The sequence below is a fragment of the Copadichromis virginalis genome, linkage group LG8 (assembly GCF_057382275.1).
Source record: "Copadichromis virginalis isolate Kocher_CV1m ecotype Utaka linkage group LG8, C_Virginalis_male_GT1.1, whole genome shotgun sequence".
Lineage (NCBI taxonomy): Eukaryota > Metazoa > Chordata > Actinopteri > Cichliformes > Cichlidae > Copadichromis > Copadichromis virginalis.
The window spans coordinates 17688014-17712453 of NC_140625.1; the positions used below are offsets into that span (position 1 = coordinate 17688014).

The 24440-nt window shown below is 38.3% G+C and overlaps 1 protein-coding gene across 1 annotated transcript; it reads left to right on the top strand.

The window, feature by feature from the left end:
• Positions 1-11392: 11392 nt before the first annotated feature.
• On the top strand, positions 11393-13643 carry LOC146703149 (leucine-rich repeat-containing protein 51-like). Its single transcript, XM_085467233.1, has 4 exons — positions 11393-11550; positions 12005-12210; positions 12450-12598; positions 13480-13643. The coding sequence occupies exons 1-4, from the start codon at positions 11499-11501 to the stop codon at positions 13604-13606; spliced, it is 534 nt and encodes a 177-aa protein (XP_085323359.1). The 5' UTR covers positions 11393-11498; the 3' UTR covers positions 13607-13643.
• Positions 13644-24440: the final 10797 nt, after the last annotated feature.

Consider the following 24440-nt stretch of genomic DNA (forward strand, 5'->3'; position numbering starts at 1 on the left):
TTGAACCAGTACCAGTGTCAGCAGCATAATACTGAATGTGTTTCAGATCTGTACTGTGTTTTTCATCGTGTAATTATATCTAACACATTAACAGTGAAGTTATCCTACTCTGTCCTATTCAAATGTGATTGGAGTCTCTTGAGCTCTGCATGAAATCTTCCCTACCAGCTTCACACCAGTGCATATCATTTCAAATATGTTTAAATGTGACTGACACAAATCTTTGAAAATTAAAGGTTCTTAAACTGAGTACATGTTAAAAGAATAGGCAGCCTGCTGCTTTTAAAAATGTAACGTTATTTTACTTGTATCATATATACTTAGATTACTGTGACCCAAGCTCAGCCTTTGTAATCAAATTCCTTTAAATCTTCATTAGTATGTCTGTGAAGGTTCTCAGTCATCCAGGTCATTGTAGTCTAAGGAGCTTGGAAAGAAAAGCGTCTGGACTTCTTTAAGTTTCCTTGAAGACGTTTCACCAAGTTCAGTCCTAAGAGTAATTGGTGGAGAGTCCCAGATTTAAGCCGTATAGGAGTGTCCCCAAGAAGGTCATGGACCCTCTATTGATCCTCTACTTAATCACATGAGCCAAGATGTGAAAATGGGTGTGGGTCACAATCAGCCAAGGTTTCTGGTGAACCCAGTTTGAAGCCTAGCCCCACCCTATCATGTGATTTCCTGAGGTCAAATGGCCCAGGATGTAAGTGGGCGTTAAAGCATCTGGGAAGGGATCTCAAAACTGGATTATAGATGGCAGACAGTTGGTGTCATATGCCAGCGGTCCCCAACCTGTTTTTGTGGTTTGTCTCATAATATTTTCACGGTCCGGCCTTTAAGGTGTCGCGGATAAATACAACACAATTAAACCAGTACCAGCACCAAAGAAAATAAGATTTATTCATAACACATGGGAAAAGACCCAGGGAAACAGAGTTAACGATAAAAACGATAAAAACCTGAAAACCATAAATTTCACACCCGAGCCTCAACTCTTGCGGCCGGGTACCAAACGACTCACGGACCAGTACCAGTCCATGGCCCAGGGGTTGGGGACCACTGTCTTAAGCCACCGCCTCTGTTCAAAGATGGTTGTTCACAGTGGACATAGATGGCTTCTTTCACTCCTTTTTCAAACCATCTGTCTTCTCTGTCCAAAATGTGAACATTGGCGTCCTCGAAAGAGTGACCGTTGTCCTTTAGATGCAGATGGTCCTTGCTAAGCTGTTCAGCATACACTACGTTCTTGTTGTGCACTGAACTTTTAAAAGTGCTACATGTTATAAACTTGTGTTAATATTCAAATATTCCGTTCTAAGAACACGGACTCATGATCCCTCTTAAAACAATTATTTGAGTTTGACTATAAGTATAATTATGTATATTTAATATATATATAAAGTATAATTACACACTTTTTGAGGCTTCTTCTTGGAATGTTTTGTCCTACATCCTTGCACCCACTTGCCAAGCTTCCTTTTCACTCTAGGGTTTTTCTCTTAATGAAGATATATTTAGGCAGGTAGCTGAACAGAGCTGCAGTTCTATCACACGAATGATGCTTTCATCCTAATCTGTATAAGCATACCGCAGCGTACGCAGTACTTCATTTTTACTCCTGGGAATTATGATTTTTGCCTTTGTTGGGTTTTATTTTTATAATTAAGATCTCAGTTTGGAGATGAAATTCCAGGTCTGTCTATTTTAAATCCAAAACCTTACAGGCAGAGAAACTTTTTTTATTCTTGAGATGCGCTCTTTTGAAGTTCCCCATCAACTTTTTTTTCACTTTCTCAGTTACACCAGCCATTCTCTAAAGTACTTGCCACAACCCGACTAATATTGGTTTTAAGTGTCAGCATTCGTAAAGATCTTTTTTGTTTGTATGTTGAAATTTCGTAGTATAATGTTGGTACCAATTTGTGTAAGCCTTGGCTGAATCTCACATAGGAGTTGAATTGTGTTTCTTTTATCAGTATACATGATAAATTCAGTCTAAAGTGATTCCTCAGTAGACCTCCGCTAAAGTTTAAAACACTGAGTATGCATTTGCAACAATTAAGCCCTTGGGAGTTTACACAATTTCGTGTTTTTGTCTAACATGAAAATATTCTGATAAAAAGAGCGACTACACATTAGTCTGTGAGATTACTTACCAATTTCTTACTAAAACAACACAAATGCTGATATGTAAGGGGCTTTGTGAGGTTGGGTTAAGGTATAACTGGTACACAATACAAAGAAAAAATGTTATGCTCCTGGTAACGAAAGTGAATATAACTTTCATTACCAGGAGCAACAATATAACCAAATTCATAAGATTTTGGGAGCAGCAGAAGCCAAGAGGGTGGATAACACTGTTAAAACAATAATCTGGTTTTATTTAGTTGTTGTTCAGATCAGCAACATGAAACGTTCTACACTGTGTTACAATCAGTAAACTCCAAGAAAAAACCCAACTGTGCACACATATGAGAAATCAGAGTGCACCTTTTTAAGGTCACTTTGATCCATTTCAAATTGCTGGTTGATCTGAAGCAGGTGGTTAGTGTGAAACCAATACACTTATCTGTGTTAGAGTACACTTTCTTCTACTGCACTTACTGCAGGCTGTAAAGTTCAGTTCCTTTTGGGCTGGGGCTTGTCATCCACTACAAATGGAAAGTTATCAATCTTCTGTGGGTCTCTGGAAGGTCTGCAGAAACTCAAACTTTGTCATGTCTGTCTTCTGAACTTCAACTGAAAGAAAAACTGACCTAGACAATTAATGTTTACAAGTTTACCCATGAACATTAGCTTAAATGATAAGGCTTAAGTGTAATTAGCTCTTTGCTCCTTTTCTAAGTGAGTTGTACAACCATGACATGCAAACCTCCATGATGCATAGCAATCTCATCCTGAAGCGTCATGGAAAATTAATTAATTTCAGAGAATGAATCCATGCAGCTCATTTAAGGCGGTATAATTATCCCTTTGTGTACCCTTAATCACAAAAAATGCTAGTAAGGCAGTTTTAAACAGGAGAAGTATACGAAATACTGAAATACAGAACAAGTGTCTGTCTTAATTTTGCTTCATTACATTACAAAGACTCTTTTTGTGCAGCAAAAATACTTAGTGTGAGTGAATGTAGTTTTGTGATTCACTAATTAGACTTTCACTTAGCATCATCTAACTTCATCACATGGATAAATTAAGCAGTTTTTAGCATATTGGCTAGCAATCATGTTTATTAAACATTACTTATATGCTAAATCAAGCAGTCAAAAATTTAGCTTATTAGCTAGTGAGCTTGTTTGTTAAAAGCTTCTTACCCGGGAAAAGTTCTGTACATTAGCAGAGAAACAGGCTTCAGGTCTGTAAAGGTTGGAGCAACAAGGATTGCTCTGCTGCTTCAAAAGTGTCAGCATTTCAACGTTTAAGGTTATGTTTATCTGTACATCTACTGGAGCCTACTTAAGCTCACAGTAACAGTATGCTAAAGGCCACGCCTAGCATGGCACGCTAATTTTGAGCAGGTATAAGTTTTAATGTTTAACAGCTTGGCATATAATGTCAGTCTTGCAGTTTACAGAGGTGGACAATCCTCCAGTGAAGATAAATGTTTCACCAATGGTCATTTGACTGTCTTTCAGTATGATTCTGCTAAAACTCACAGGCTGAATTGAGTTTTTCTGAGGTAAGCCATGGGAAAAGAAGGGACAGATTACATTTACTGATGCATATGTTGAAATGTTAGGGGCTTTAGCCTTGACAGTAGACTGCTCTACTTCAAGTTTCACATACTGAACTCTCTGATCTTGCTTGGAAATGATGAGTTATTGAAACAAATTTATTAACTGAACAGTTAGTGGTTCTTCAACCAAGGTTTGTAAAACATCAAAAGGAGGACCGAACAGGATCAGTGTAACATGATTTATTTTTCTGTACCGCAGCACTAGGTTTTCTCAGTTACATGTATTCCAATTATGTAATGAGTTTTGAACAAATCTGTGGTGTAAGTGTCAAAATTGTGGCCTGTGACTGGAGTGCACCTCCCAGCACTGAGGCAGAGCAGATCTTTGAGCAATGCTTTTACTCTTCACAAGCAAACCTCTGGTGGTGCCCTTGACAAAAGCACTTAACCCCACCTGCTCCAGCTGAGCTGTATTGAGCAACTCCCTGAAGTCACTTTGTTAAATTGAATGAGGGTGATACAGGTTGTATTGATAAAAGGGCTCCCAGTGATCTTTAGTTAACAAAAGGTATGAAAAAGACTGAAAGAGATAGTAACAACTTTGTCCAGCTTTTTAGTTTTATCTTTCAGTTGCCCTCTTTGAAATACATGCTTTTTAGCAAGAATCCTTAGCCTACTTAGGTTTTGATCTTCTTAGTTATTCAACACTGGGACTGTAGCCTAATACAACTACTGTCGGCACCTATTTCTCTCTTAAAATATTTCATATTTATGCCATTGACATATACCATTGACAAATCAAGTGATTTAACAAGAATCATCTGCAATGTTCTGCTTATAATAGATAGGTTCTGATATTCATGTAATTTAGATGCCACTTTGACATGCAGCAACCTTACAGTAGATCTAACTGGGTGTCGTACTGGTTCTACAGCTGTAGAGCCAGTAACACACCTCAAACTGCTACACACCACAAAATCCGGCCTAGGCATTCACCCATCTTCGAAAATCCTAGATCCAAATGCAATCTGGCATCTATGGAAGTCAGAACAAGCCAGATTCAGAGAGCTCCCACCCCGCAAACCTCCACAACATCCAAAACATATTTTGCTACGTTATGGTTTCTCAGACATCACAAGACACACTCTGGGATTTCTTTGCGCAGTCCTGATGAGTCACACGATAGTAACACAGTATTATTACAGATATTTAAAACAGGTAGCTCTTGAAAATGAGACCTCATGTCTCAGTGAGATTTACCTGTATAAATAAAGGTGAAATACAAAAGTAAAAACCACAGAAATGTAGCTGCTTAATGAATACTAATACTTAATCTTCAGACATTGATTACATTTAGCTGCATAACTATATTTATTGAATAACACAAAATAGTAATAGTTAAGAACTGATTGATGGAATAAACAATTATTTATATGGCTTTAAGGCAGGTGTGTCCAACTCCAGGCCTCAAGGGTCGGTGCCCTGCAGGTGTTTTGGTAAAATAGATGCAGTAAAAGAAAAACACTCTGTCATGAACTGATCTCCCCAGATTGCAGATCTCAGTGTTATTGAAACAGCGTGGGATCATCTCAACAGAAAGGAACTGTTCATTTATTTATGTCAGGAAGTAATTCTAGGCAAACAAACACAGTACTATCAGAACTTGAGTTACACTGCCTGCTAAAGCAATAGTGAAGATTCTTTATTTTCTGTTATGTGTTCGTATGTCTCTGATGAAAGCAGTACAACTGACTGGATAACTAATTAGTAGCATCGCTGTATACATCATCCATCTGACTGCCTCACTAATGGACTGATACACTGCTTTACCCACGCTGCCTGTCAAATTGACTGACATGACTGATGCATTGCGTGACTGGTTGAATGACCATCTGACACAGCAGCTTGCTGACAGATATACTAGCTTTCTGACTGACTACACAACTGAGAATTTAAGAGAGTGACTGGCTGTGGAGGCCATTGATGGACTGTCAGTATATTCTTAATAGAAGGTAAGCAGCAAAGTGTGCCCATGCCATGAGAAGCCCGAGTGACCAGTGTGCTAATAGCATGACCTCCTATGTAATACTAAAAGGAGAGGGTGGGGAATAGAGTAAGAGACAGTGACAGAACAAAGGTAAGAATATGCATGAAGAGAAGAAGAAACACATTTATTACATAAGAAGAAAAGGGGAAATTGCGGTGAGAAAATACCCCTCTTTAAGTCTGTTGTTACTGATTCTGAAGGACAGGGACACACAGCTGTTGTTAAGGACAAATAGGAGAGACTGATAAAAAGCAGACAAGGAGAATTAGAAGGTGAAATTGAGAAGATCAGTGCTTTTTAATGTAGAGTAGAGGCCGATAATGAGTGAAGGGAAGAGACATGGTAAGGGCAAAGCCTGAGCACTGGGGTAGAAAAATTTCATGGAGGTAGAATTTGGAAAAAAGATTCTTTCTATGTCCCTTTAGGCAACACAGAATATTGATTGTATCCATGGTCATTTAATGTGTGTGGTAATGCAGTTGTGTGCCAAGATCGTTGTACTTTTACAGTAACTGTGCACACTCCAGCATTCATTGTGTATGTCTGAATGTGTGTATGTCTTTGTACCCCTGGGCAAAGGGCATAAGTGATGAACTCGCCACTATAAATTTCTCATATTCAGCTATGAATGATGCATTTTGAGTGTGGGATCTATGCACCTCCAGGATAGGATAGCATAGTTTAAGTGTTTGAATACACTGAGAGATGCAGCAAAATCACATTTGCAGTATAGCATAATATCATTTTTAAGCACAAATCTGAAACATTTAAAGTACAAAAAGTAAAAAGAAGTATCAAAGAGAATGGAGTAATTTCAGTGGCTCGGACTTGATGATTACAGCTTTAAAATTAAACATTGTTTTCATAACACTGAAGACAATAAACTGTCGGCACTGTTTTCAGCACAGCATTAGCTGATGCTCATATATTGCTGAAAGGCCAACTTTTGACTGGTACTGCAAAGACCCCAATTAAGCACAGAGCAAACAAACACTAACAGTAACTTAAATACATAGTGCATTGAGTTAGGGGTGGGACTTTCCTCAAATGGATATTTTTTCTTCTGCTGTAACAATAGCTGTTTTCTCTCATGTTTATTGTAACAAGCTTGGATGTATGACTGGCTAAATATATATTCAGTCAAACAGAAGAAAACACAAAAACTAAATAACAGACAGTGTTAAAATTGTTTTGCTTGACCAGCATGGCATCCATTCCCCAGTTTTTTTCCTGCACAGTTAATGTTAAGATAATTAAAATGACATTAACTGTGAGAAAGCTGCTGTTTTGTTGTGCATGCTGAATACGCTGTGGATCACCTTGAATGTCACATGAAGAAATAATCTTGTTTAAATCCATCTCCTTTGTTTTAAATGTTCAAATACGATAGTTAAGAATAAAGCAGGAAGCAAGGATATTCCTCTAATACCATTACCTTTCATCAGGGGACAATGGCAGATGCACTTACGCCGCAGAAGTTGGTATTACACAACAGCGGCTGTGTTTATGCAGGTCTCTTACTGCAGGCTGAAAATGTGCCTGTATTAAGCCGTTCTTCTTGCTTATACCACCTATATAATATGCAGATGCAAGTGCGGAAAGAAATTAAAGGGATACGTGAAACACTAAAGGCTGCCCGAGCTCTACCAATCTTGCAGTCCAAACATTAACAGCACATCGATGCTGAACGATTATGTAAAAACATGCATTATGTTTCAAGCCGCTGTTTTTAAATCAGTCATTTCAGTGCTGTGTGTACAATGTCATAATTGTTGTTTTGTTTGAAGCGGGTGAGCTGAATTGGATGAGGAGTGATGTGGAGTTCTTATATCACTTTGACCTTTGATTTGAACTCTTCAGACCAGAGTGTCCATTCTGTTTCTTTTCTGCTATGTGACTCTTAAGAACACAAGTTCAGCTATCTTACTAAATCTTGATCAGAACCTGGACTTTATTTATTTCATGGTTTTTAGTCATATGCAAGTGTTCAGCTTACATAAATACAGAAATACAGTATACAAGGAAAGAACAGAGTTTTATGTTTCTTGAGCCCAGTACCTTACCTTCGCCTGATATTTCCTCATTCCATATTACACTGATAGCACTTACCCAAACAAGTCTTTAATGGAAAGTTTAAACTAGTTTAGAGCTACTTCAGTTTCACTTGCATCCAGTTCTCCACTTCCAGTACCGCGCTAATGTAAGGTGCTAATAAATGGAAAGAGACTTGGCGACAGCCATCTGCCAAGTTAAGCAGTGGACAATGCAGCTGAGAATAAACAGCTATAAAATACTATACTGCGAAAAAGTCTTAAGGCACCTCCCATTTCTTTATATTTGGCTTGGAAATTTGGAGAGTGGGCACAAGGGTCTAAAGTTAACATTTGCTGTGACCACCTTTATTCTTCAACACAGCATGAACTCTGTTGGGCAAGCTTGCTGTTTCTAAATTTTTGAAGTGGTCTTCAGGAATAGTCCTCCAGGCTTCTTGAAAGACATTTTTTGTCTGCCTTTTGTTCTGTTCTCTGTCAAGATGATCCCACACTGCTTCAGTAATGTTGATGTCTGGGCTCTGGTGAGACCAATCCATGACTGATAGTGTTCCCCTGTCTGTTTTCACTAGGTAGTTATGCTTTTGCTCCATTGGCAATGTGTCACAAGCTTTCCAGATGGTATTCCATGATGGATCAAGATTTGACAGTACCTTATTGTGTTATACTTCCATCCATTCCCCAAATCATGACAGAGCCTCTACTGTTTTTTGCAGATAGCCATAGACACTCATTGTTGTACCTGTCTCTTGACCCTTTCTGTACATAGTGATGATAGTTTAAGCTAAAACATTTCAAAGTGGAATTCATCACTCTATAAAGGTCTATGTAATTTGCAACCAATGGATCTGTAAGACCCGTTAAAGTTAATCTCAACTGAACTAAACTGAAGGACTGGATGAATATATATACTCGATATTGTGTAGCTGGATATTTTTCCTCCAACTCGCCAGTTTCCTCAGCTTTTTTAAGCATACACTGCTCACCTTGTGCAAAATTATTGAATAGTAGCTCCATTAGAATCACCTCATTAATAAACATTAACAAAGAAAAAAACACATTCCTCTGCCAATGTCCAAAGAACGACTTTGAGAGATTTTCAGAAAGCCTGGAGAACTTTTGCTCAAACTACAGCGTATAAGGAAATAAGGAGTGGCTCAAGAGTTTTGCACAGTACTCTATATTGATTATCCTGAGGTCTATAGCCTACAGTGTTACGGTGCCCTCATGAATATTCAATCCCTTCAAACCACTGCTGTTCAGATTTTTCAGCTTCCTACTGTGTGCGGCTGAATGGACTCACTGTAGTACATGGGTATTAAGCACATCACTCATGGCCGTTGCAGGGAGGAAAGAAGTCCAGATTTTTCCATCTGGTCTCCTGCTTGATGTTTTATTCATCTGAATGACCCTGTTTCCTGATCTATGATCTTAAGAGACTCAGCCACACACACACCAATGACACCACCCTCCCACATGCTTATACGCAATTTATCAGTGAGACATAAATTTGAAGATCACCTTAAACATTAGATGAACCATGCGGCTTGTAAATAAACACTCGATATCTCCTTTACATACCTCACATACTCTGACTTCCAAAACATTTGTTCAAACCCATCCTGATTCCAGCCTCTGTCTGAGTCTCTGTCTGTGTCCTTCACTATGGCTCACTGTCATTTTCATATCTTATTGAAGGACTGTCCTTACTCTTTCAATGAGGTGCTGTTGTGCTATTAGCGAGGCGTACACAGACACTGACATCTTGAGGGAGCAACAAGGTGAGGAAAATCTCCGGCTGATGGATGTAATTTTCCATGATCACCTCTTCTATCCTTTGAGTTCTTCTTTGTGAATATGTCCTCCATTTACCCTCTCAAACTCATATTCTGTTTATTTTTCTGTGCTCGTTGGTACATTGTCAGCATAGATGCACAATTCAGGAGAGTTAGAGCATATATATCCCAATAATAGAAATGCAGACAGTGACATATATTCTAGACAGGTGAGTTTTTCCACACCACACACATAATAGGTAAACATGTTTGCATCTGGTTCCGTGGACAACTCACTCACCAGTTCATCTGGACTCCGATGATGGCGTGAGGAAATTGGCATGCCAGGTAAAAGGCATTGATCTTTTCATACGATACAGGGTTGTGCTGTAAGATTTTTGGTCATGACATTCACACGATGTCCAGCTTTTAAAGTTGGGATTGGTACAATACATGATCCAAATATTGGATTGGAGCATTCCTTGACTTCCTGACGGCCTGAAAAACTTGATTCCAGGTTATGATTTAAGTCAAAAGCTCTAACATTGTTATTATGTGCTTTAGCTGACTGACTTGCAATGTAATCAATAATCACGTTGTCATGTTTTGGTTGGCAATGTACAGTCCCAATCAAAAGTTTGAGACCACTTGAAAAACGGCAAAAAACGTATTTTGCATAGTTGGATCTTAACAAGGTTCCAAGTAGAGCTTCAACATGCAACAAGAAGAAATGGGAGTGAAGCAAAACATTTTTTTGAGCAATTTGTTGAAAACAACGCTTTATTTAAAAGTTTAGGACCACACCTCCAAAAAACCCTGTAAACCCTGTAAATGAAAACATCTCAGGTGGGATCTGCTTGTCATGCCAGTAACGTTGGAAACCATCAGGACCATCAAGATTAAATTTTTTTTCTCATCAGAGAATAAAACTTCCTTCCACCTTTCAGTGTCCCATGTTTGGTGCTCTCTTGCAAAGTCCAAACGGTCAGTTCTGTGGCTTTCAAGGAGACCTTTGAAGACGTTTTTTGGTTTTGAAGCCCTTCAGTCTCAGATGCTGTCTGATGGTTATGGAGTTGCAGTCGACACCATTAACGGTCGTAATTTGGGTCGAGGATTTCCAATGTCTTGACGGACTGCCAATTGGTTCCTCAGTTCTGGTGAAATCTTTTTGGGTCTTTTACTTGACTTGTTTGTTCCATAACCCCCAGGATCATTTAAGAAATTCCAAATGACTGTCTTACTACTTCCCACCCCATTACCAATGGCGTCCTGCGAGAGACCCTGTTTATGCAGTTCAACAACCTGACAACGTTAAAAACGAAATGTTTTTTGTGCTTTTGCCATCAGAACATCATGACAATGTGAGTACCTGACAGAAATGATGATGAAACCACGTTTTTTTTCACAGATTTGACCTTTTACAAGCATGTGGTTCTAAGTGTTTTACCAACTGGAAAACAACTTGTTTCAGTTTAAGCTTTGTTTTCAATAACTTGCATGGTCAAATAATTGTTTTGTCTCACTCCCATTTCTTCTTGTTGCATGTTGAAGCTCTACTTGGAACCTTGTTAAGATTAACCATGCAAAATATGATATTTTTTGCCATTTTTTTTAAGTGTTCTAAAACTTCTTATTGGGACTGCATTACTGCAGGATAGTATTCTGTGATTTCCATGCATGCATGTATCTGTAAGAAGTAGAAAGATGAGGTGATCTATAATCAATGTTAGGTCTTCTTCTCTCTCCTTCTAAAATATATATCAATTGAATGCATTCTATATTGTGTGTGTGTGTTTGTGTATAAACTGCAAATGTTGACTTTTGAATTTCATCGCTAAGCAATATGTTTAATTTTTTTTCTCATGCAACCATGTGTTTTCAGTATTCAGTCACTGCTCTAGGTTTAATCTGGACATTCATTCTGCTGTTGCTGGAGACTTTTTGAACTGAACATGTATAGTCCACCAGTGGATCTTTCTTTTAAAAATCTCAGCAATGTTGCAGGTAGTATATTTTTAAAAATCCTGAAATATAAAGTAGATAATGAAATAGTGTTTACTTTTAAATATATTTCTTCCATTAATAATTATTTAAGTGCTCCTGGGGGGTGAGCTTTTTGGTAGGAAGTATTTTCTAGGACAGCACTTGCTCTTACAAAACCACCTAATTATAGTTAGTGTATCAACTGCTGTTATCAAAATGCATGAATTTAAATACTGCAATGTTTACACACTAGCATAATCTAGTCACACAAACTTGTAACTTATTGTTTTTAAAGCATTTTAAAATAAAATACTTCAAATCACTTCTTATTTCTACAGTATAAAATTCTGTGAACATGACTGCAGTAATCACTTTAATAGAGCGGCTTTAAGCAGCAGAAATAAAACCGCATATAAACAAGTACCAAAGCTGCCCGTATAATGTATCAAGTCTCATTATGTTATTTTTGGTTCAGGTGCATTGGCAGAGCTGCCCCGAAGTCTGCTCCGCCCTTTAACCACAAACTCAAAGGGGAAGTACCTGAGCTGCTCTCTGCGTCTCAGTAATAACAGCCTCACCGACCTTGTTGGCCTCCAGTACACGATCAACCACTTTTTTGCACAACCATCAAAGCTTGGATGGTTGGATCTGTCCTTCAACAAAATCACCTGCATAGAACCTGTAAGAATTATTTTTGTTCTTCTAATAGCTCATTTTCAGTTTTCTATGTCTTCTTCTGAAATTAGCCCCTGTCTTTGATGTATAATTACACACGTCTTATACAAAACATTTGTTCTCCCTGTTTATTTATGAAATGTTTATAATCTACATTTGTTTCCCCAAAATGCAATAAATTCTGATATCTTCGCAAGCTAACCAGCATTTTATTGATTTAAATTTACAACTAAGCCCTGTTACAGGTTTTGTGTGAGCTGAAAGAACTGCGTGTGCTGTATCTTCATGGCAACAGCATCTGGAACCTGTCAGAAGTGGACAAGCTGAGAGAGCTCCAGCATCTGCACACAATCACATTGCATGGCAATCTCATAGAAACAAGCAAAGGCTACAGGTGCAAGCTCATTTTCAGCAATTTCACTTAAGACAGACATTCTGTTCTCAGAGCTGATCTGAAGTTGCAGTGTGTGGAGTTATACACAGGCTGGTTCTAGATTGGTTGTAGATAGTTGATAGCAAGAGGCTAGGCCAGAAGCAGAGAAGAAGAAAAGCAAAAAAAAAAAAAAAGAATTAGAAAGAAAAAAATACCCCGACAAAACCTGCTTCATAGATTCATAGATCGTGCGGCATGTTGAGGATAACTCATATGTTGAGTCTAACTTGACAGTTGTTTCAGGGGGCTATGTTTTTTTAATGGGAAATCACAGGTGTGTAAGAGGGAATATTTGATCAGAAATGTAATAACTATTTTAGCAAAGTGGCAAAACAAGAGCTAAAATATTCTTCCTATTAAAGTACAGAATTTACCTAAAGTAGGTAAAGTAAAACTTCCTTTTTATGAAAAATGTCATTAACTGAATATATGTAGTACTGTACCAAGTACCATAATATTCTAGTTTAAACAGTATTTGTAATAACTAATGCACTGAATCGAATCGTATATCTTTTGCAACACCTACAGATATAGACAGAGAAATGTCACATTGAGATATGTGATACCTCTGATACCTGCTTATGTCTACATTAGATGTGTCAGGTTATTAGGTTCAATATCTCAGGGATATAGCTTCTTGATTTAATTTTCATCTCACTTCATACTCTCATTTATGTGAAAAATCAGCAAAGTCTGCTTCACAAAGACTTAGACATATCGTCCTTATTTAAAATCAAATGTTAATGCTGATATGAATTTTCATATATGGAAGCACTCAACATGTCCACGGTGCCCTTGGAGTCAAAGCTGACTTTGACGTGTGTGCCTTTTTGTGTGTTTAGGAATTACGTGATTTCTGTATTGCCTCAGCTGAAGACGATGGACTTCAGCGGTGTGACACGAGATGAGCGGGTCATGGCAGATATCTGGCGTTCTCACGGCACCAAAAAAACCCCCCGAGACCATTAAGTGTTTCTGCTGAATAAAAATGTTTGTCCTCTCGTCACCAGCCTGTTTTGTTTTTTTTCTCAATTCCCTGCGTCAGATCTTGGTATCCATGTTATTTACAGCTGAGCTAATATCCTGTGAGCATTCTCATTTTTGACCTATGGGCTGTGGCTATGGTCACCCATCTTCCTGCTTGATTACTGCAGTAGTAATTAGGAGGTAATCAGACTCTCGGTGGCCATCGTCACGACATGATGTCACAAACAGCGCACTACTTGTACAAATCTGAACATGCTGATGTGGCCCAGGGGTTATCGGTTGAAGTTAGAATCACTGTGACAGCTCAGACAATGTGAAGGACCTTGCGTAAAGTCAACTTCAGTGAACTGCGGTTGAACTGTGAAATACAGTTGCTTCCTCTTTTGGGATATTTCATATTGGGAGCACATTCTGTGATTAGACGAGTGTAAAATGAATTTGTTCAACTCAGAAGGGATCCAGCACATTTGGCATGACCCTCGATGGGAATACCTCAGTGAAAACATAGTCCTGACTCCCACCAGTTAAGCTAGAAGATGGGACTGTGATGATATGGGTCTGCATGACGAGTGTTGGGGATATGATATTATAGAGGGCACTTTGAATGCCCAGGGACATACAACACTTTACTGCCCCATGTCCAGAGGTCTATTGGAACAACAATATTCCTACTTGATCACAATCAAAATCACGCTGCTAAAATCACGCAAGAATTAAAAAATAAATCCAAACAATTACCTGACAAAGGAACATTTAAAATGTATAGTTGCAGCTTGTAATCACACCCACCTATATAGCAAATGTGACTTCATTAAATATACATACACATAAGCAAGCTTGAGTCTCTGGTATTGCCATCTGGTCTCGTTAGGGAAGAAATGTGCACCATTTATTAGTTTCTAGGCTGATTTAACTGGCTGTCCTCCAGGCTCTTTTTTGGTATAGATTCATCATTTTCTCTGAAAAACTTTAATTGGTGTGAATTAAATATGCCTGTATCAGCAAACACACCACACGACACAAAAATGGACCAATAAAACCAACACAAATGATATCATCTAAGTTCACATCAAGACTTTGACGTGCATAACACCTAAACTGATACTTTCCTAAGGGTTTTCTAAACGGAAGTATTTAGGCCCCTGTTTCCTTTGAAACCTGCACTTACATGGTTCTTTTGAAACAGCGTTTAGACCATGTGTCAAACTGTGCAGTGAAGCCAGAATCAATGAATATCTTTCAGTCACGATGGCAGCTGCTCTCAGCAGGATGGCCCGCTTTGTACAGTGCTTGAGGAAACACTTGCATGCACTTTGCAGATTTTGACGACTAGCTATTGCACATCGACATTTCGCATGTCGAAAGCTGTAGTGAAATACAATAAACATGTCCCATAAGTCGTCACAGCCATTGTTCGCATTTTTAGAAGCTAAGGGCAGTCGGCATAGACGTCTGTCCTGCCCATTTGGTAGAATACACAGTATTCCATTGTACTCTATGAATTCAGAATGGAAAGCGTTTGCTACTCTTGTCATGTTCTCTTTGCTGCAGATGGGAATGGCAGTCAAAGTTTGTTATTTATTAATGATTGTGCAAAAAAAGAATTATAGAAAGCATTAGTGCAAATGTATTAATAAATAACATCCACACTATGAATCTGAAAAACAACATTAGGAAGGGTTGATACAGAAATGAGTGTGGGATCATTTCCTCACGGACATTTTCAGCTGTCACAAAAAGGAGAGCTGTTGTACACTTTTATGGAGAATGGTAGAACTGATATCCTGAAACGTTCTTTGTGTCAGCGGGGTTAAATAAATCTGAGGGAGATGGGGCTCTGCTGCCTCGATAGTGTGGAATGGAGCAGGTGACGTGGGTTGTCTGCAGTTTTTCTTGTATTCAGTGACCTCCTGTTTCTCTCTGACTCCACATTCTGATTCTGGACAGTGATGGTTCCAACCTTGTGGATTATTTTGTTGATCCTTCTGGCATTGATGCTGCCCTCTACCCTCACCCCCACCACTTTGCAGAGAGCAGAAAAGTAGATGACCCTCGCTATCACAGACTGGTAGAGGATCTCCAGCATCTTGCTGCACAGATTGAAGGATCTGAACTTCTTCAGTAAGTAAGGAGTCTGTTTATCCCTTCTTGTACACGGCTTCACTGTCGGTCCTCTGGTCCAATCTGTCATTCAATTGATCACCCAAGTAGCTGTAGCCATGCATCAAATGTCTTTATGTAGTTTTTCTTTCTTTCTTTTCTTACCTTGTTAAGACGTCTGACACAGAGACCTAGCAACATTACTCACTAGAAAAAAGTGTATACCGTTGTAGTAAATAGTTCACAGGTATTTAAAGACAAGTCTTCCACAATGGCAGCTACAACTACAATATGCTAGCAATCAAGGCAACTGCATGGTGATTTTCAACATGGCACTGCACCTCTTTGAGATCAGTTTCACCTTGCAACAGCAAGAAATCACCCACAAAAATGTGTCTGGGAAAACAAATTTTTACTTGGCGGTTACCAGGAGGGTCACTGACTGGTGTTACTGTGTTACAGGCATTCTTGAGCAATCAGTTTCACAGGAACTGTCAGCAACCACTCGCAGCCAATGAGGGAATTATCTTGTTTCCCGAGCAACTAGTGGGTGGTTCCCAGGCCTGCCTCTTGGCCTAACTGAAAAGATCCTAAAACTGGATCTTTTTTTTTTTCTGAACAATATCGCAGAGCCAGGTGTATCAAGACATTCACATAGACTCATGCTTGAGTCTATCTGGTTTTCTGTAATTCAAAACTGCATGTGTGCCATGACAGGATGACAGCTTTATGGTGGAAAGATTAGCCAAAAAACTGTCTGGCAAACACCTAATATCAGGAAATTGAAAAGAAAAATAGCTATAGCAAATACACAGGATCTTAAATTAAGTGGGGTTTTCCACTTGTCAATCTCTGATCTGCATGAAGTACATGGCCACCTGCAGAAACCGCATCCGTCCATCACTGTCCAATCTAAGCGCTCTGTGTGGTCAATCTCACCGCAGCCACACATTCACATTGTGAGATAAAAAGCTCTATCTTCTGCACTCCTGTGTGAGGAAACTATCAAAGTCAAAGCTATCATCCCTAAAAGGACCTAACAGAAGTGCACCTAGCACCATGTGGCTTTGATGTGGTCTGAGCAGGCAGGTGACATGCACAAATCCCAGTAATCCGCGACACTAAAACTGTACTGCACCGCTTGATCGTCAGTGACACACTCCCCACTGTGCCTTTCCTCCCACTAGGTGCTGTTGTTCCCTGCTCCCATCAGGAGAAGTGACATCACTAAGGGACGTACTGTGCTTCGACGGATTGTTTTTGTCAAGTCTGAAAGCTCAAGCTAAAACAGACAGTTATATTTTCAGGTGGGGATAAGTGGTGGTGGAGGGTTTGAAGAGTGAGCTGCAGCGTGGGAGTCATAAAAGACAGAGTCCAGAGAGCGTTATTTTATAAGCCCAGATGTGTTTAATAAATCATTTTCCCCCAGACCTAATTAAACACTTACTGCCTAGCCCTGTTAAGCCATTAACATCTGCTCTGCCAAATGAACCAGGAAGAGCTCCAGCATGAGATGAATTTAATGGTGGCAGGAAGAATAAATATAGTGTTCTCTTTCATGTTGCTCCTCTTTTTCTATTTTCTCTCCCCCTTTCTGTGTGGTAATATCTTGCTGTCTGACGTGGTAATTGCCTCAGCATATGCCGCATATATTGCTTAACATTTTTTGAGATTATTTAGATGGAAAATAATGCTGTTTCTGTTATAGAAGTGGATATAGGTTGTAGGAAATATGGGTAATTTTGTTTCATCTGTGTGTCTAAGGGATTCTTTAATAAAGCAATAATCCAAAATAGTTTGTGAGGCTTCTGTTTTGACTTCCTGTTTTATTTTGAAAATCAGCCGTACACGCAGTTCCATCTCTCACCTTTGTTCTATTTTCTGCCCTTTTCTTGTGCCAGTTAATCAATCACCTGCCTACTACTCCCCTGTTGTCCAGTTCCCCTCTCTCTCTGTTCAACGTAGCTGTTGAGCTTTCAGGCCGTCTTCTCATTGTTTGTTCTGTTTACTTGTGTCCCCTTTTTTCCCCCCCTGTTTTACTGTTAGAGAGTAAAAACCAAAGATTTAGCTCTGTGTTGGAAAAATTAAGCCAGTGTGTAAGTACCTAAAAACCTGAATTCTCTCTGATAACCACCAGATAAAAATAGCTGTGGTTGCTAAAGGAATTCCAGTTCTAGAGAAGATGATGGAAAACCAGCTTTCTGTCTTTACCTCCGCAAACACTTTCCTATTGAATTTATGGGTCACTGTTGCCATTTGGGTCATTGAATATTAAAATGAGAAAAAAATAAATGGTCTTTTGGTCATACCATGATTCAGAGTTGACAATTATCTTTCAAACTACATGCTCATTGGCCAACGACTTCATTCATCACAAGTCAAACAGTCATTTCAAGGCTTCAGAATCAAATTTAAGGTTGGTGACGTCATGGTAACCACCTCCAAGTTTTATATTGTCTGTGGTTTCTGATAGACTTCCTCGTGTATAGACTTAGTAAGTTTATCATCTGTACCTCTTCCCTACCTCTTGTTGGGACTGTTTATCTAACAAAGTCCCTGTGCGTGACCCCGGTCTGTTTTGAATTAAAGACTTAAATTTGAGACTTCTCCCACTCTGCTGTGTCAGTCATAGATAATGAAATGCTGTCTGTCTCACAAAATGGTCGATTTTATTAACATATAACACATATCCATCATTAGAATGTATATTTATATGTCTTATTCTGCAAAACCCTATGTGAAGTCTTTCGATATAGAATATTATGAATATAGTGACATTTGAGTTCAGGCCACAAAATCAAGCTTGGCCTTAATAACAACAAATCAACAGGTGCTCTTCTAGAAATGTCATATATGCAGTTGCAAGCCACTTTGCAACCCAGCTCCCCCTGACATGCTGTGTCTGACATAATAAGTGTCACTGATGTCGTCTGTTCTCTGCAGAGGTCTTACCTGCTTGTAATTGCTTCTGGCTTTTCATTGAAGGCTGGAAATGTATGGTGTGTGAAGGAATAGTAATCTTATTTTAACTACGGTAGTTACAATTGAAACGATTAAAAAATGTCTCAGAAAAACATTGGTCCAGTGGTTTTCCCTCACAGTTAAACTTAAAGTTTGTGGACCTTGAAACCTGCGAAGGACAATGATCTGCATTACAGATTATATCCAAGAGATTAAAAGACTCTTTCTCATTTTGTTACAGTATTAAAATGCAAGTTAGCTACTATGTTATGTTGTGTAAGTGTTATATAATGCATCATTTAGGGTGCTAAATGGGGCCAGTTGAAAATCTGTGTAATCCTTTATACACCTGAAAGCTCTATCAGAGGAAAATTATACTGCAAGTTGTGGCAATGCATTAGTTTTCAGCTTTGAGGAAACTTATATTTTAATAAATATACTTGAGTATATCTAAGGCAGTTCAATAATAAACGAGGCAGATCTCATATATCCCCAGTTTTCTGTAGCTTAAACACATAAATCTTGACTTGGGTTTGTTAACTGCAACAAGGCAGCTTTAACTGAGGGCTTTAGAATAGGGAACCCATGTAAGTTTAAACATATTCTGAATTTGAAAGTGTTAACCATAAAAACACTATAAAAAAACGTGTGGTCTTGTGTTTAATTATGTAAAAATTCACCACAGCTATTATATGCTGCAGCAAAAACTGAACAATACATATTAAGATCATTTCTAATCAACAATTTCCTTAATACTATATCAAAAGTACTTTAGTACAGTAAAAGTAGAGTTTATAATGTTTAATGATAAAACAGCATGCTACTAATATGCACATATCTGTGCCAAATATCTGGGATGGAAATGACAGGTGCAAATATACCACAATGTCTAGTTATGATAATAAAACCCAAAGTGAAAACAGAACAACTGATATGAATGCAACACATCAAATGTACCTGTGGGGCTTCAAAAAAACAAACAAACAAACAAACAAGGTTTTATTTGTACTTTTTTTTGTTCTCACTCACCGAAAAAAAAACATTTTGTTTTCTTTGAGTCTGAGAAAAATGTGAACATTTGTTGCATCATAAAATGTTGACAGAGGCGATTTACTTGAAATTTTAAATCATGATTTAAAATTCTTTACAAGTTGCCTTCTTCATTTTTTTAAATTCAATTCAGTCTTATTTATATAACACCAAATCACAACCACGGGTGCTGTTTATTGTATTCCAATACAGAAAAAAAAGAAAAAAAAGGGGCAGGGATAGCTCAGTAGGTAGAGTGGTGGCCCCATGATTGGAAGGTCGGGGGTTCGACTCCACTGAACGGCTACCCTGAGGTACCCCTGAACAAGGTACCGTCCCTACACACTGCTCCCCGGGCGCTGCACTGGTGGCTGCCCACTGCTTCACTGGGTGAATGGGTTAAATGCAGAGGAACTATTTCCCTATGGGGACTAACACGCACACTTTAAAAAAAAAAAAAGATAAAATAGTGAAAACAGGCGAGAGTGGGAAGGAAAAACTCCCTTTTTAGATTCATCAGTATGATTCCATGTGAGTTACTACCATAACTGTTGATAAGCACATTTTTGCATTCAGCTCCCAAAATCTGTGCATTTGCATATCCATGTATGTACAATGTAAACAAAAGAGGAGCCAGTGTTACCTGTGGTCAACTTCTCCACTGGAAATTTTTAACTTGACTTTACTACCAATACAGAAATGGCACAAATTTCAGTTGAAACTGACTTACCTTAAAATAAAGATTATTCATTTTTTGCACGTTTATTTTTCTTCTTTTTTTTTTCTTTTGTTGGTGTTTTCTTCTTGTTTGCTCTGTACCTGTTGCTTTCCTATGTATCAGTGACAGCTACCTGCTTGCATACTATTATCCTCCTTCTCTATGTTCTCTATGTTACTTGTTAAGCACCTTGGCATACTCTTAGGGTTTTTAAGTGTGCTTTATAAATAAAGTTTATTATTATTATTATTATTATTGAGAAAATCCATTAAAGCTAGACCAAACTCAGTGAGAAAAAGGTGTGTTTTAAGAGAAGTTAGAGTTTTTGAGCTAAGATGAATAATCTGAGTGAATTTGTATAAGAAAAATTAAAAGGTACCATTTTTATATGCATTTCAAATGTACATCTATCCTGGATGTGTAACTTTGGTCTGCAGTACAGTTGAGGTTGGAAAGAGAATTTCACCTGTATGGATCAGTATTAAACATCAGTGGTGTTCAATCAGTTATGTGACAGTATCTTTAGCCACCTGACTCTCCTGTCTGTGCACCACATGCTGCACCATTTATTATTTCTGTAATAGCACTGTAAAATGTCTACCTATTATATTTACTCAGCTGAGCATTAATAATCACTTAATGATCATTCATTTTTAGCCACATTGTGCTTTGTAAGAAAAGACAAACTTCTCTTGTGCTGGTGGTTTATAATGATTGGTTCAGGCATGCTGATCTTGGCTTCTGTCCCATGAGCTCAATAGGATTTGATGTAATCCCAAAGAGCAGAGCGGAGCAGATGGACACACAGGTAAGATCACAGTGGTGTGGGGCTATAATTGGCCTGGCCCTCTGATGGCAAACCCCTTTTACTGGAAGCGATTTGAAACTTTTAATTTGTGCAATCAGATTTCAATTTAAAGTGGCCAAACTCTGTAACTGCTTTCACATCAATCCAACCCAACAGGGCCACTTCTGTTTTTGTTTTTTTTTTCACTGTTCAGTACATGTAGATGTTACAGTTATCGTGAGGAAACGCAGAATGTCTAGCACATTCATCATATTCTGACTTTTTCATCAAATTAATAAATAAGGAAGGTAATTACAAGATGCACTATTAAAAAACAAAAAAACGAGCAGATGGCTGTTTTACAGCTATCACTCTTCCTATCTCGTGTTTTATCAGTCGAATATAAAGCCAGGAGTCAAATCTGTTCTTAACTCAGGTGCACTTTTATCCTGGTCTATGCCTGCTGGTCCACATCCTGAAGTTGTTTCGTGGTGATTATAGATTTTTTTTCTACTTTCCATGCAACATGTTACTTAAGGGTGAAAAAAATATTCTCAGCTTTATATTTCTATTATAAACAGTGCTTAAATTACTGTGATTTAAAATCTGACCTCTATGAAGCAACACAAGCTAGTGCACTCATGAACTCGTGTGATAGCAGTAACTCTATTTTGTGCTACAGAATGACAACAACATGTGAATTTCATATTGCAGTGCCAACAGAAGCTAACCTGTACCTTTTCAAGATCTCCAAGTAAATTATAACTAAATTATAATTTGAGCAAGTGGCATTCTAGCAGTTTGATTTTTGTATTCAATAATCAATCGTTTGTATTATTATTATTATCTTAAATAGGCTCAAATGTGGCCTATTTAAGACAAACTATTTAACAGTTTGCTCACAGTTTCTAAACACTTGCACAATTTAAACAACGTAGCGGTGAAGCTTGATTATTAAGGATTACTCAGTTTTAGATCCCCTTCTTTCAGCTTACTGTTCTTTTCTGTCCAGATGAGCAAACAGACTAGACACTGGCTAAATGAAGTCTGTGTTTACTCTTCTTGTCTTCAGGTAGCCCATTTCTACTGCTATGCTGATATATTTTCCTTTTTTTTTTTCAAGTGCCAATGTGCAGTTTGATTAAAGGACAATGACTCACAAAATAAACAACCCTTTGTCATTGCCTGTGAAGTCATTTTTTGTTTTTAAAAAGAGGGGGAGGAGTAAAACGATCAGTGGATTGAGAATAATTGTTATATTATATGGATGTTGTGAGGTGCAAAGGTTGATTTTCTTTAGAGACTGATTAACCCTTGAGACTGACTTGTTATCAAGTCTTTACGGAGATTCTGCAGGAGTTGGGTGATGCTTCTGGAATCTACATTCTGTATCTGCAAAGAAACTCTTTGAAAATTAGCAAGTTTAGCCAGCATGCATTCTGCAGCTCCTCCTGTGTAAAAAGACTGAAACTACAGAATTTTTTATTAGAAATACTGCATTTTATATAGGCTTGTAAAACTTTTATATAGAAGTATCTTGGAAATATTTAAGCAACATTTGCTGATGTTCTGTATCATGTTACTGTCAAGGGTAGCAGTGTATTGGCAGTTCAGGGATTCGTTTCTACAGCAGGGTCAGTCTACAGTTTGCGTATGGAGTTACTTCCTCATACAAAGACATAAAGGGTAGGTAACCTGTGGTGTGAAATCTTTAATAGTATGCATGGAATCATTTTCTCGGGCACTGTATTTGTGTTTCCTCCGAGTTTGCACATCAAAGTCTGTTTACAGGTCTTGGGAAGTATTACAGTATTTGTAACCAAAAAAAAAGAAAAGCCACATGAAGCCTTTTATGGTTAAAGTGCAAGCTGTGCAAATACCTCAAGTAGTGGGGCCATGTTTAAAAAAAAAAAAAACATGGGTGTCAGAGTTAGAAAGATGTGACCTTACCAGATCTCTGCATGAGGATAATGACTTCAGGCTATTTTAGCTGATACTAATCTTAATGTACATAAATATCCAAAGAAGCTGGGGGTGGCTGAATTGTATTGTGGGTAAAGTGAAGGTCAAATTTTGAAAATGAAGAGTAGTTAGTCTGTTTTTAATCTGCCTATCATGAGTTTGATGGTGCCATTCAAATGATGGTTAACTAGTGGAGCACTCTTTTATGTACAATTTTGCCATTTTGCTGTCTTACTATACATGTGTTGTTCAAAGGTTACTTGCTGAATTATATTTGCATGCATGCAAAACAAATGATAATATGTTCAATTGCCATAGACTTCACTGCTATTTTATACACTAGGAATTTATAGAAGTCAATTCAATTCAGTTTTATTTATACAGCACAACAAGCTTTGCCTCAAGGCACTTTTGAGTGGCCCCGTGCAACAGAACAAGACCTTTGGAGTCTCCCGGCACTATTGAACAGCTCTTTGAGCTCTGTTATGCTTTTCTAAGCAGTTTTTACAATGTTACTGTGGCCCTGTGTGTCCAGGAGAGACCACTGCCATTGGGGAGTGTGATTGCTGGAGTAACTGTGAATGTAATGATGATAAAGTTCAATGTACAATGCCAGGATAATGTTTAATGTCAACTTTCTGTGCGATCTGCAGCATTACTTAGCTTACTTAAAAGAACATGTCTAAGGTGTTATTACGGAGAACTGAGCAAGGTGACTTCTTGAAATTGGACTTTGCAAGTATTGGAACAGTGAAAGAAACACATTAGCAGTCAGCTCTTAAAAACTGATACTCCAGAGAAGCATGAAATCCAGCGGTTAACTGGTGTCTCTTTCCACAATGCACGTAGGGAATTAAAGTTCATCCAGTCCTGCACAGTTGGCAAGGTGTGCCTTTTTAATATGGAACCGCGCACCTGTAGAATGACCTTTGCTGCAATGCCAAAAGAAACAGAAACACAATCACGGCGATTTTTGTTTGTTTTTACCTCTGAGTATCCAAATAAAAGGCATTTGATTTCAGGGCAGGAAAGTGATGTGCTGTCTCGAATCATTATTTGTGTCTTTCTGTCATTTGCTGTTTTGTTTTTTTGTTTTGCTTTTTTAAGTGAGTGAGTATGAGAGAGTACTGACTAATTAAAATTTGATAGGATAGTCTGATAGCGCTCCTATCCTCCCCTCTCCGCCATGCGACGCAAAGACCAGAGCAGAGCAGCGGGACATAGCAGAGCAACCACCCGCTAATCCGGGCGCTTTTTGC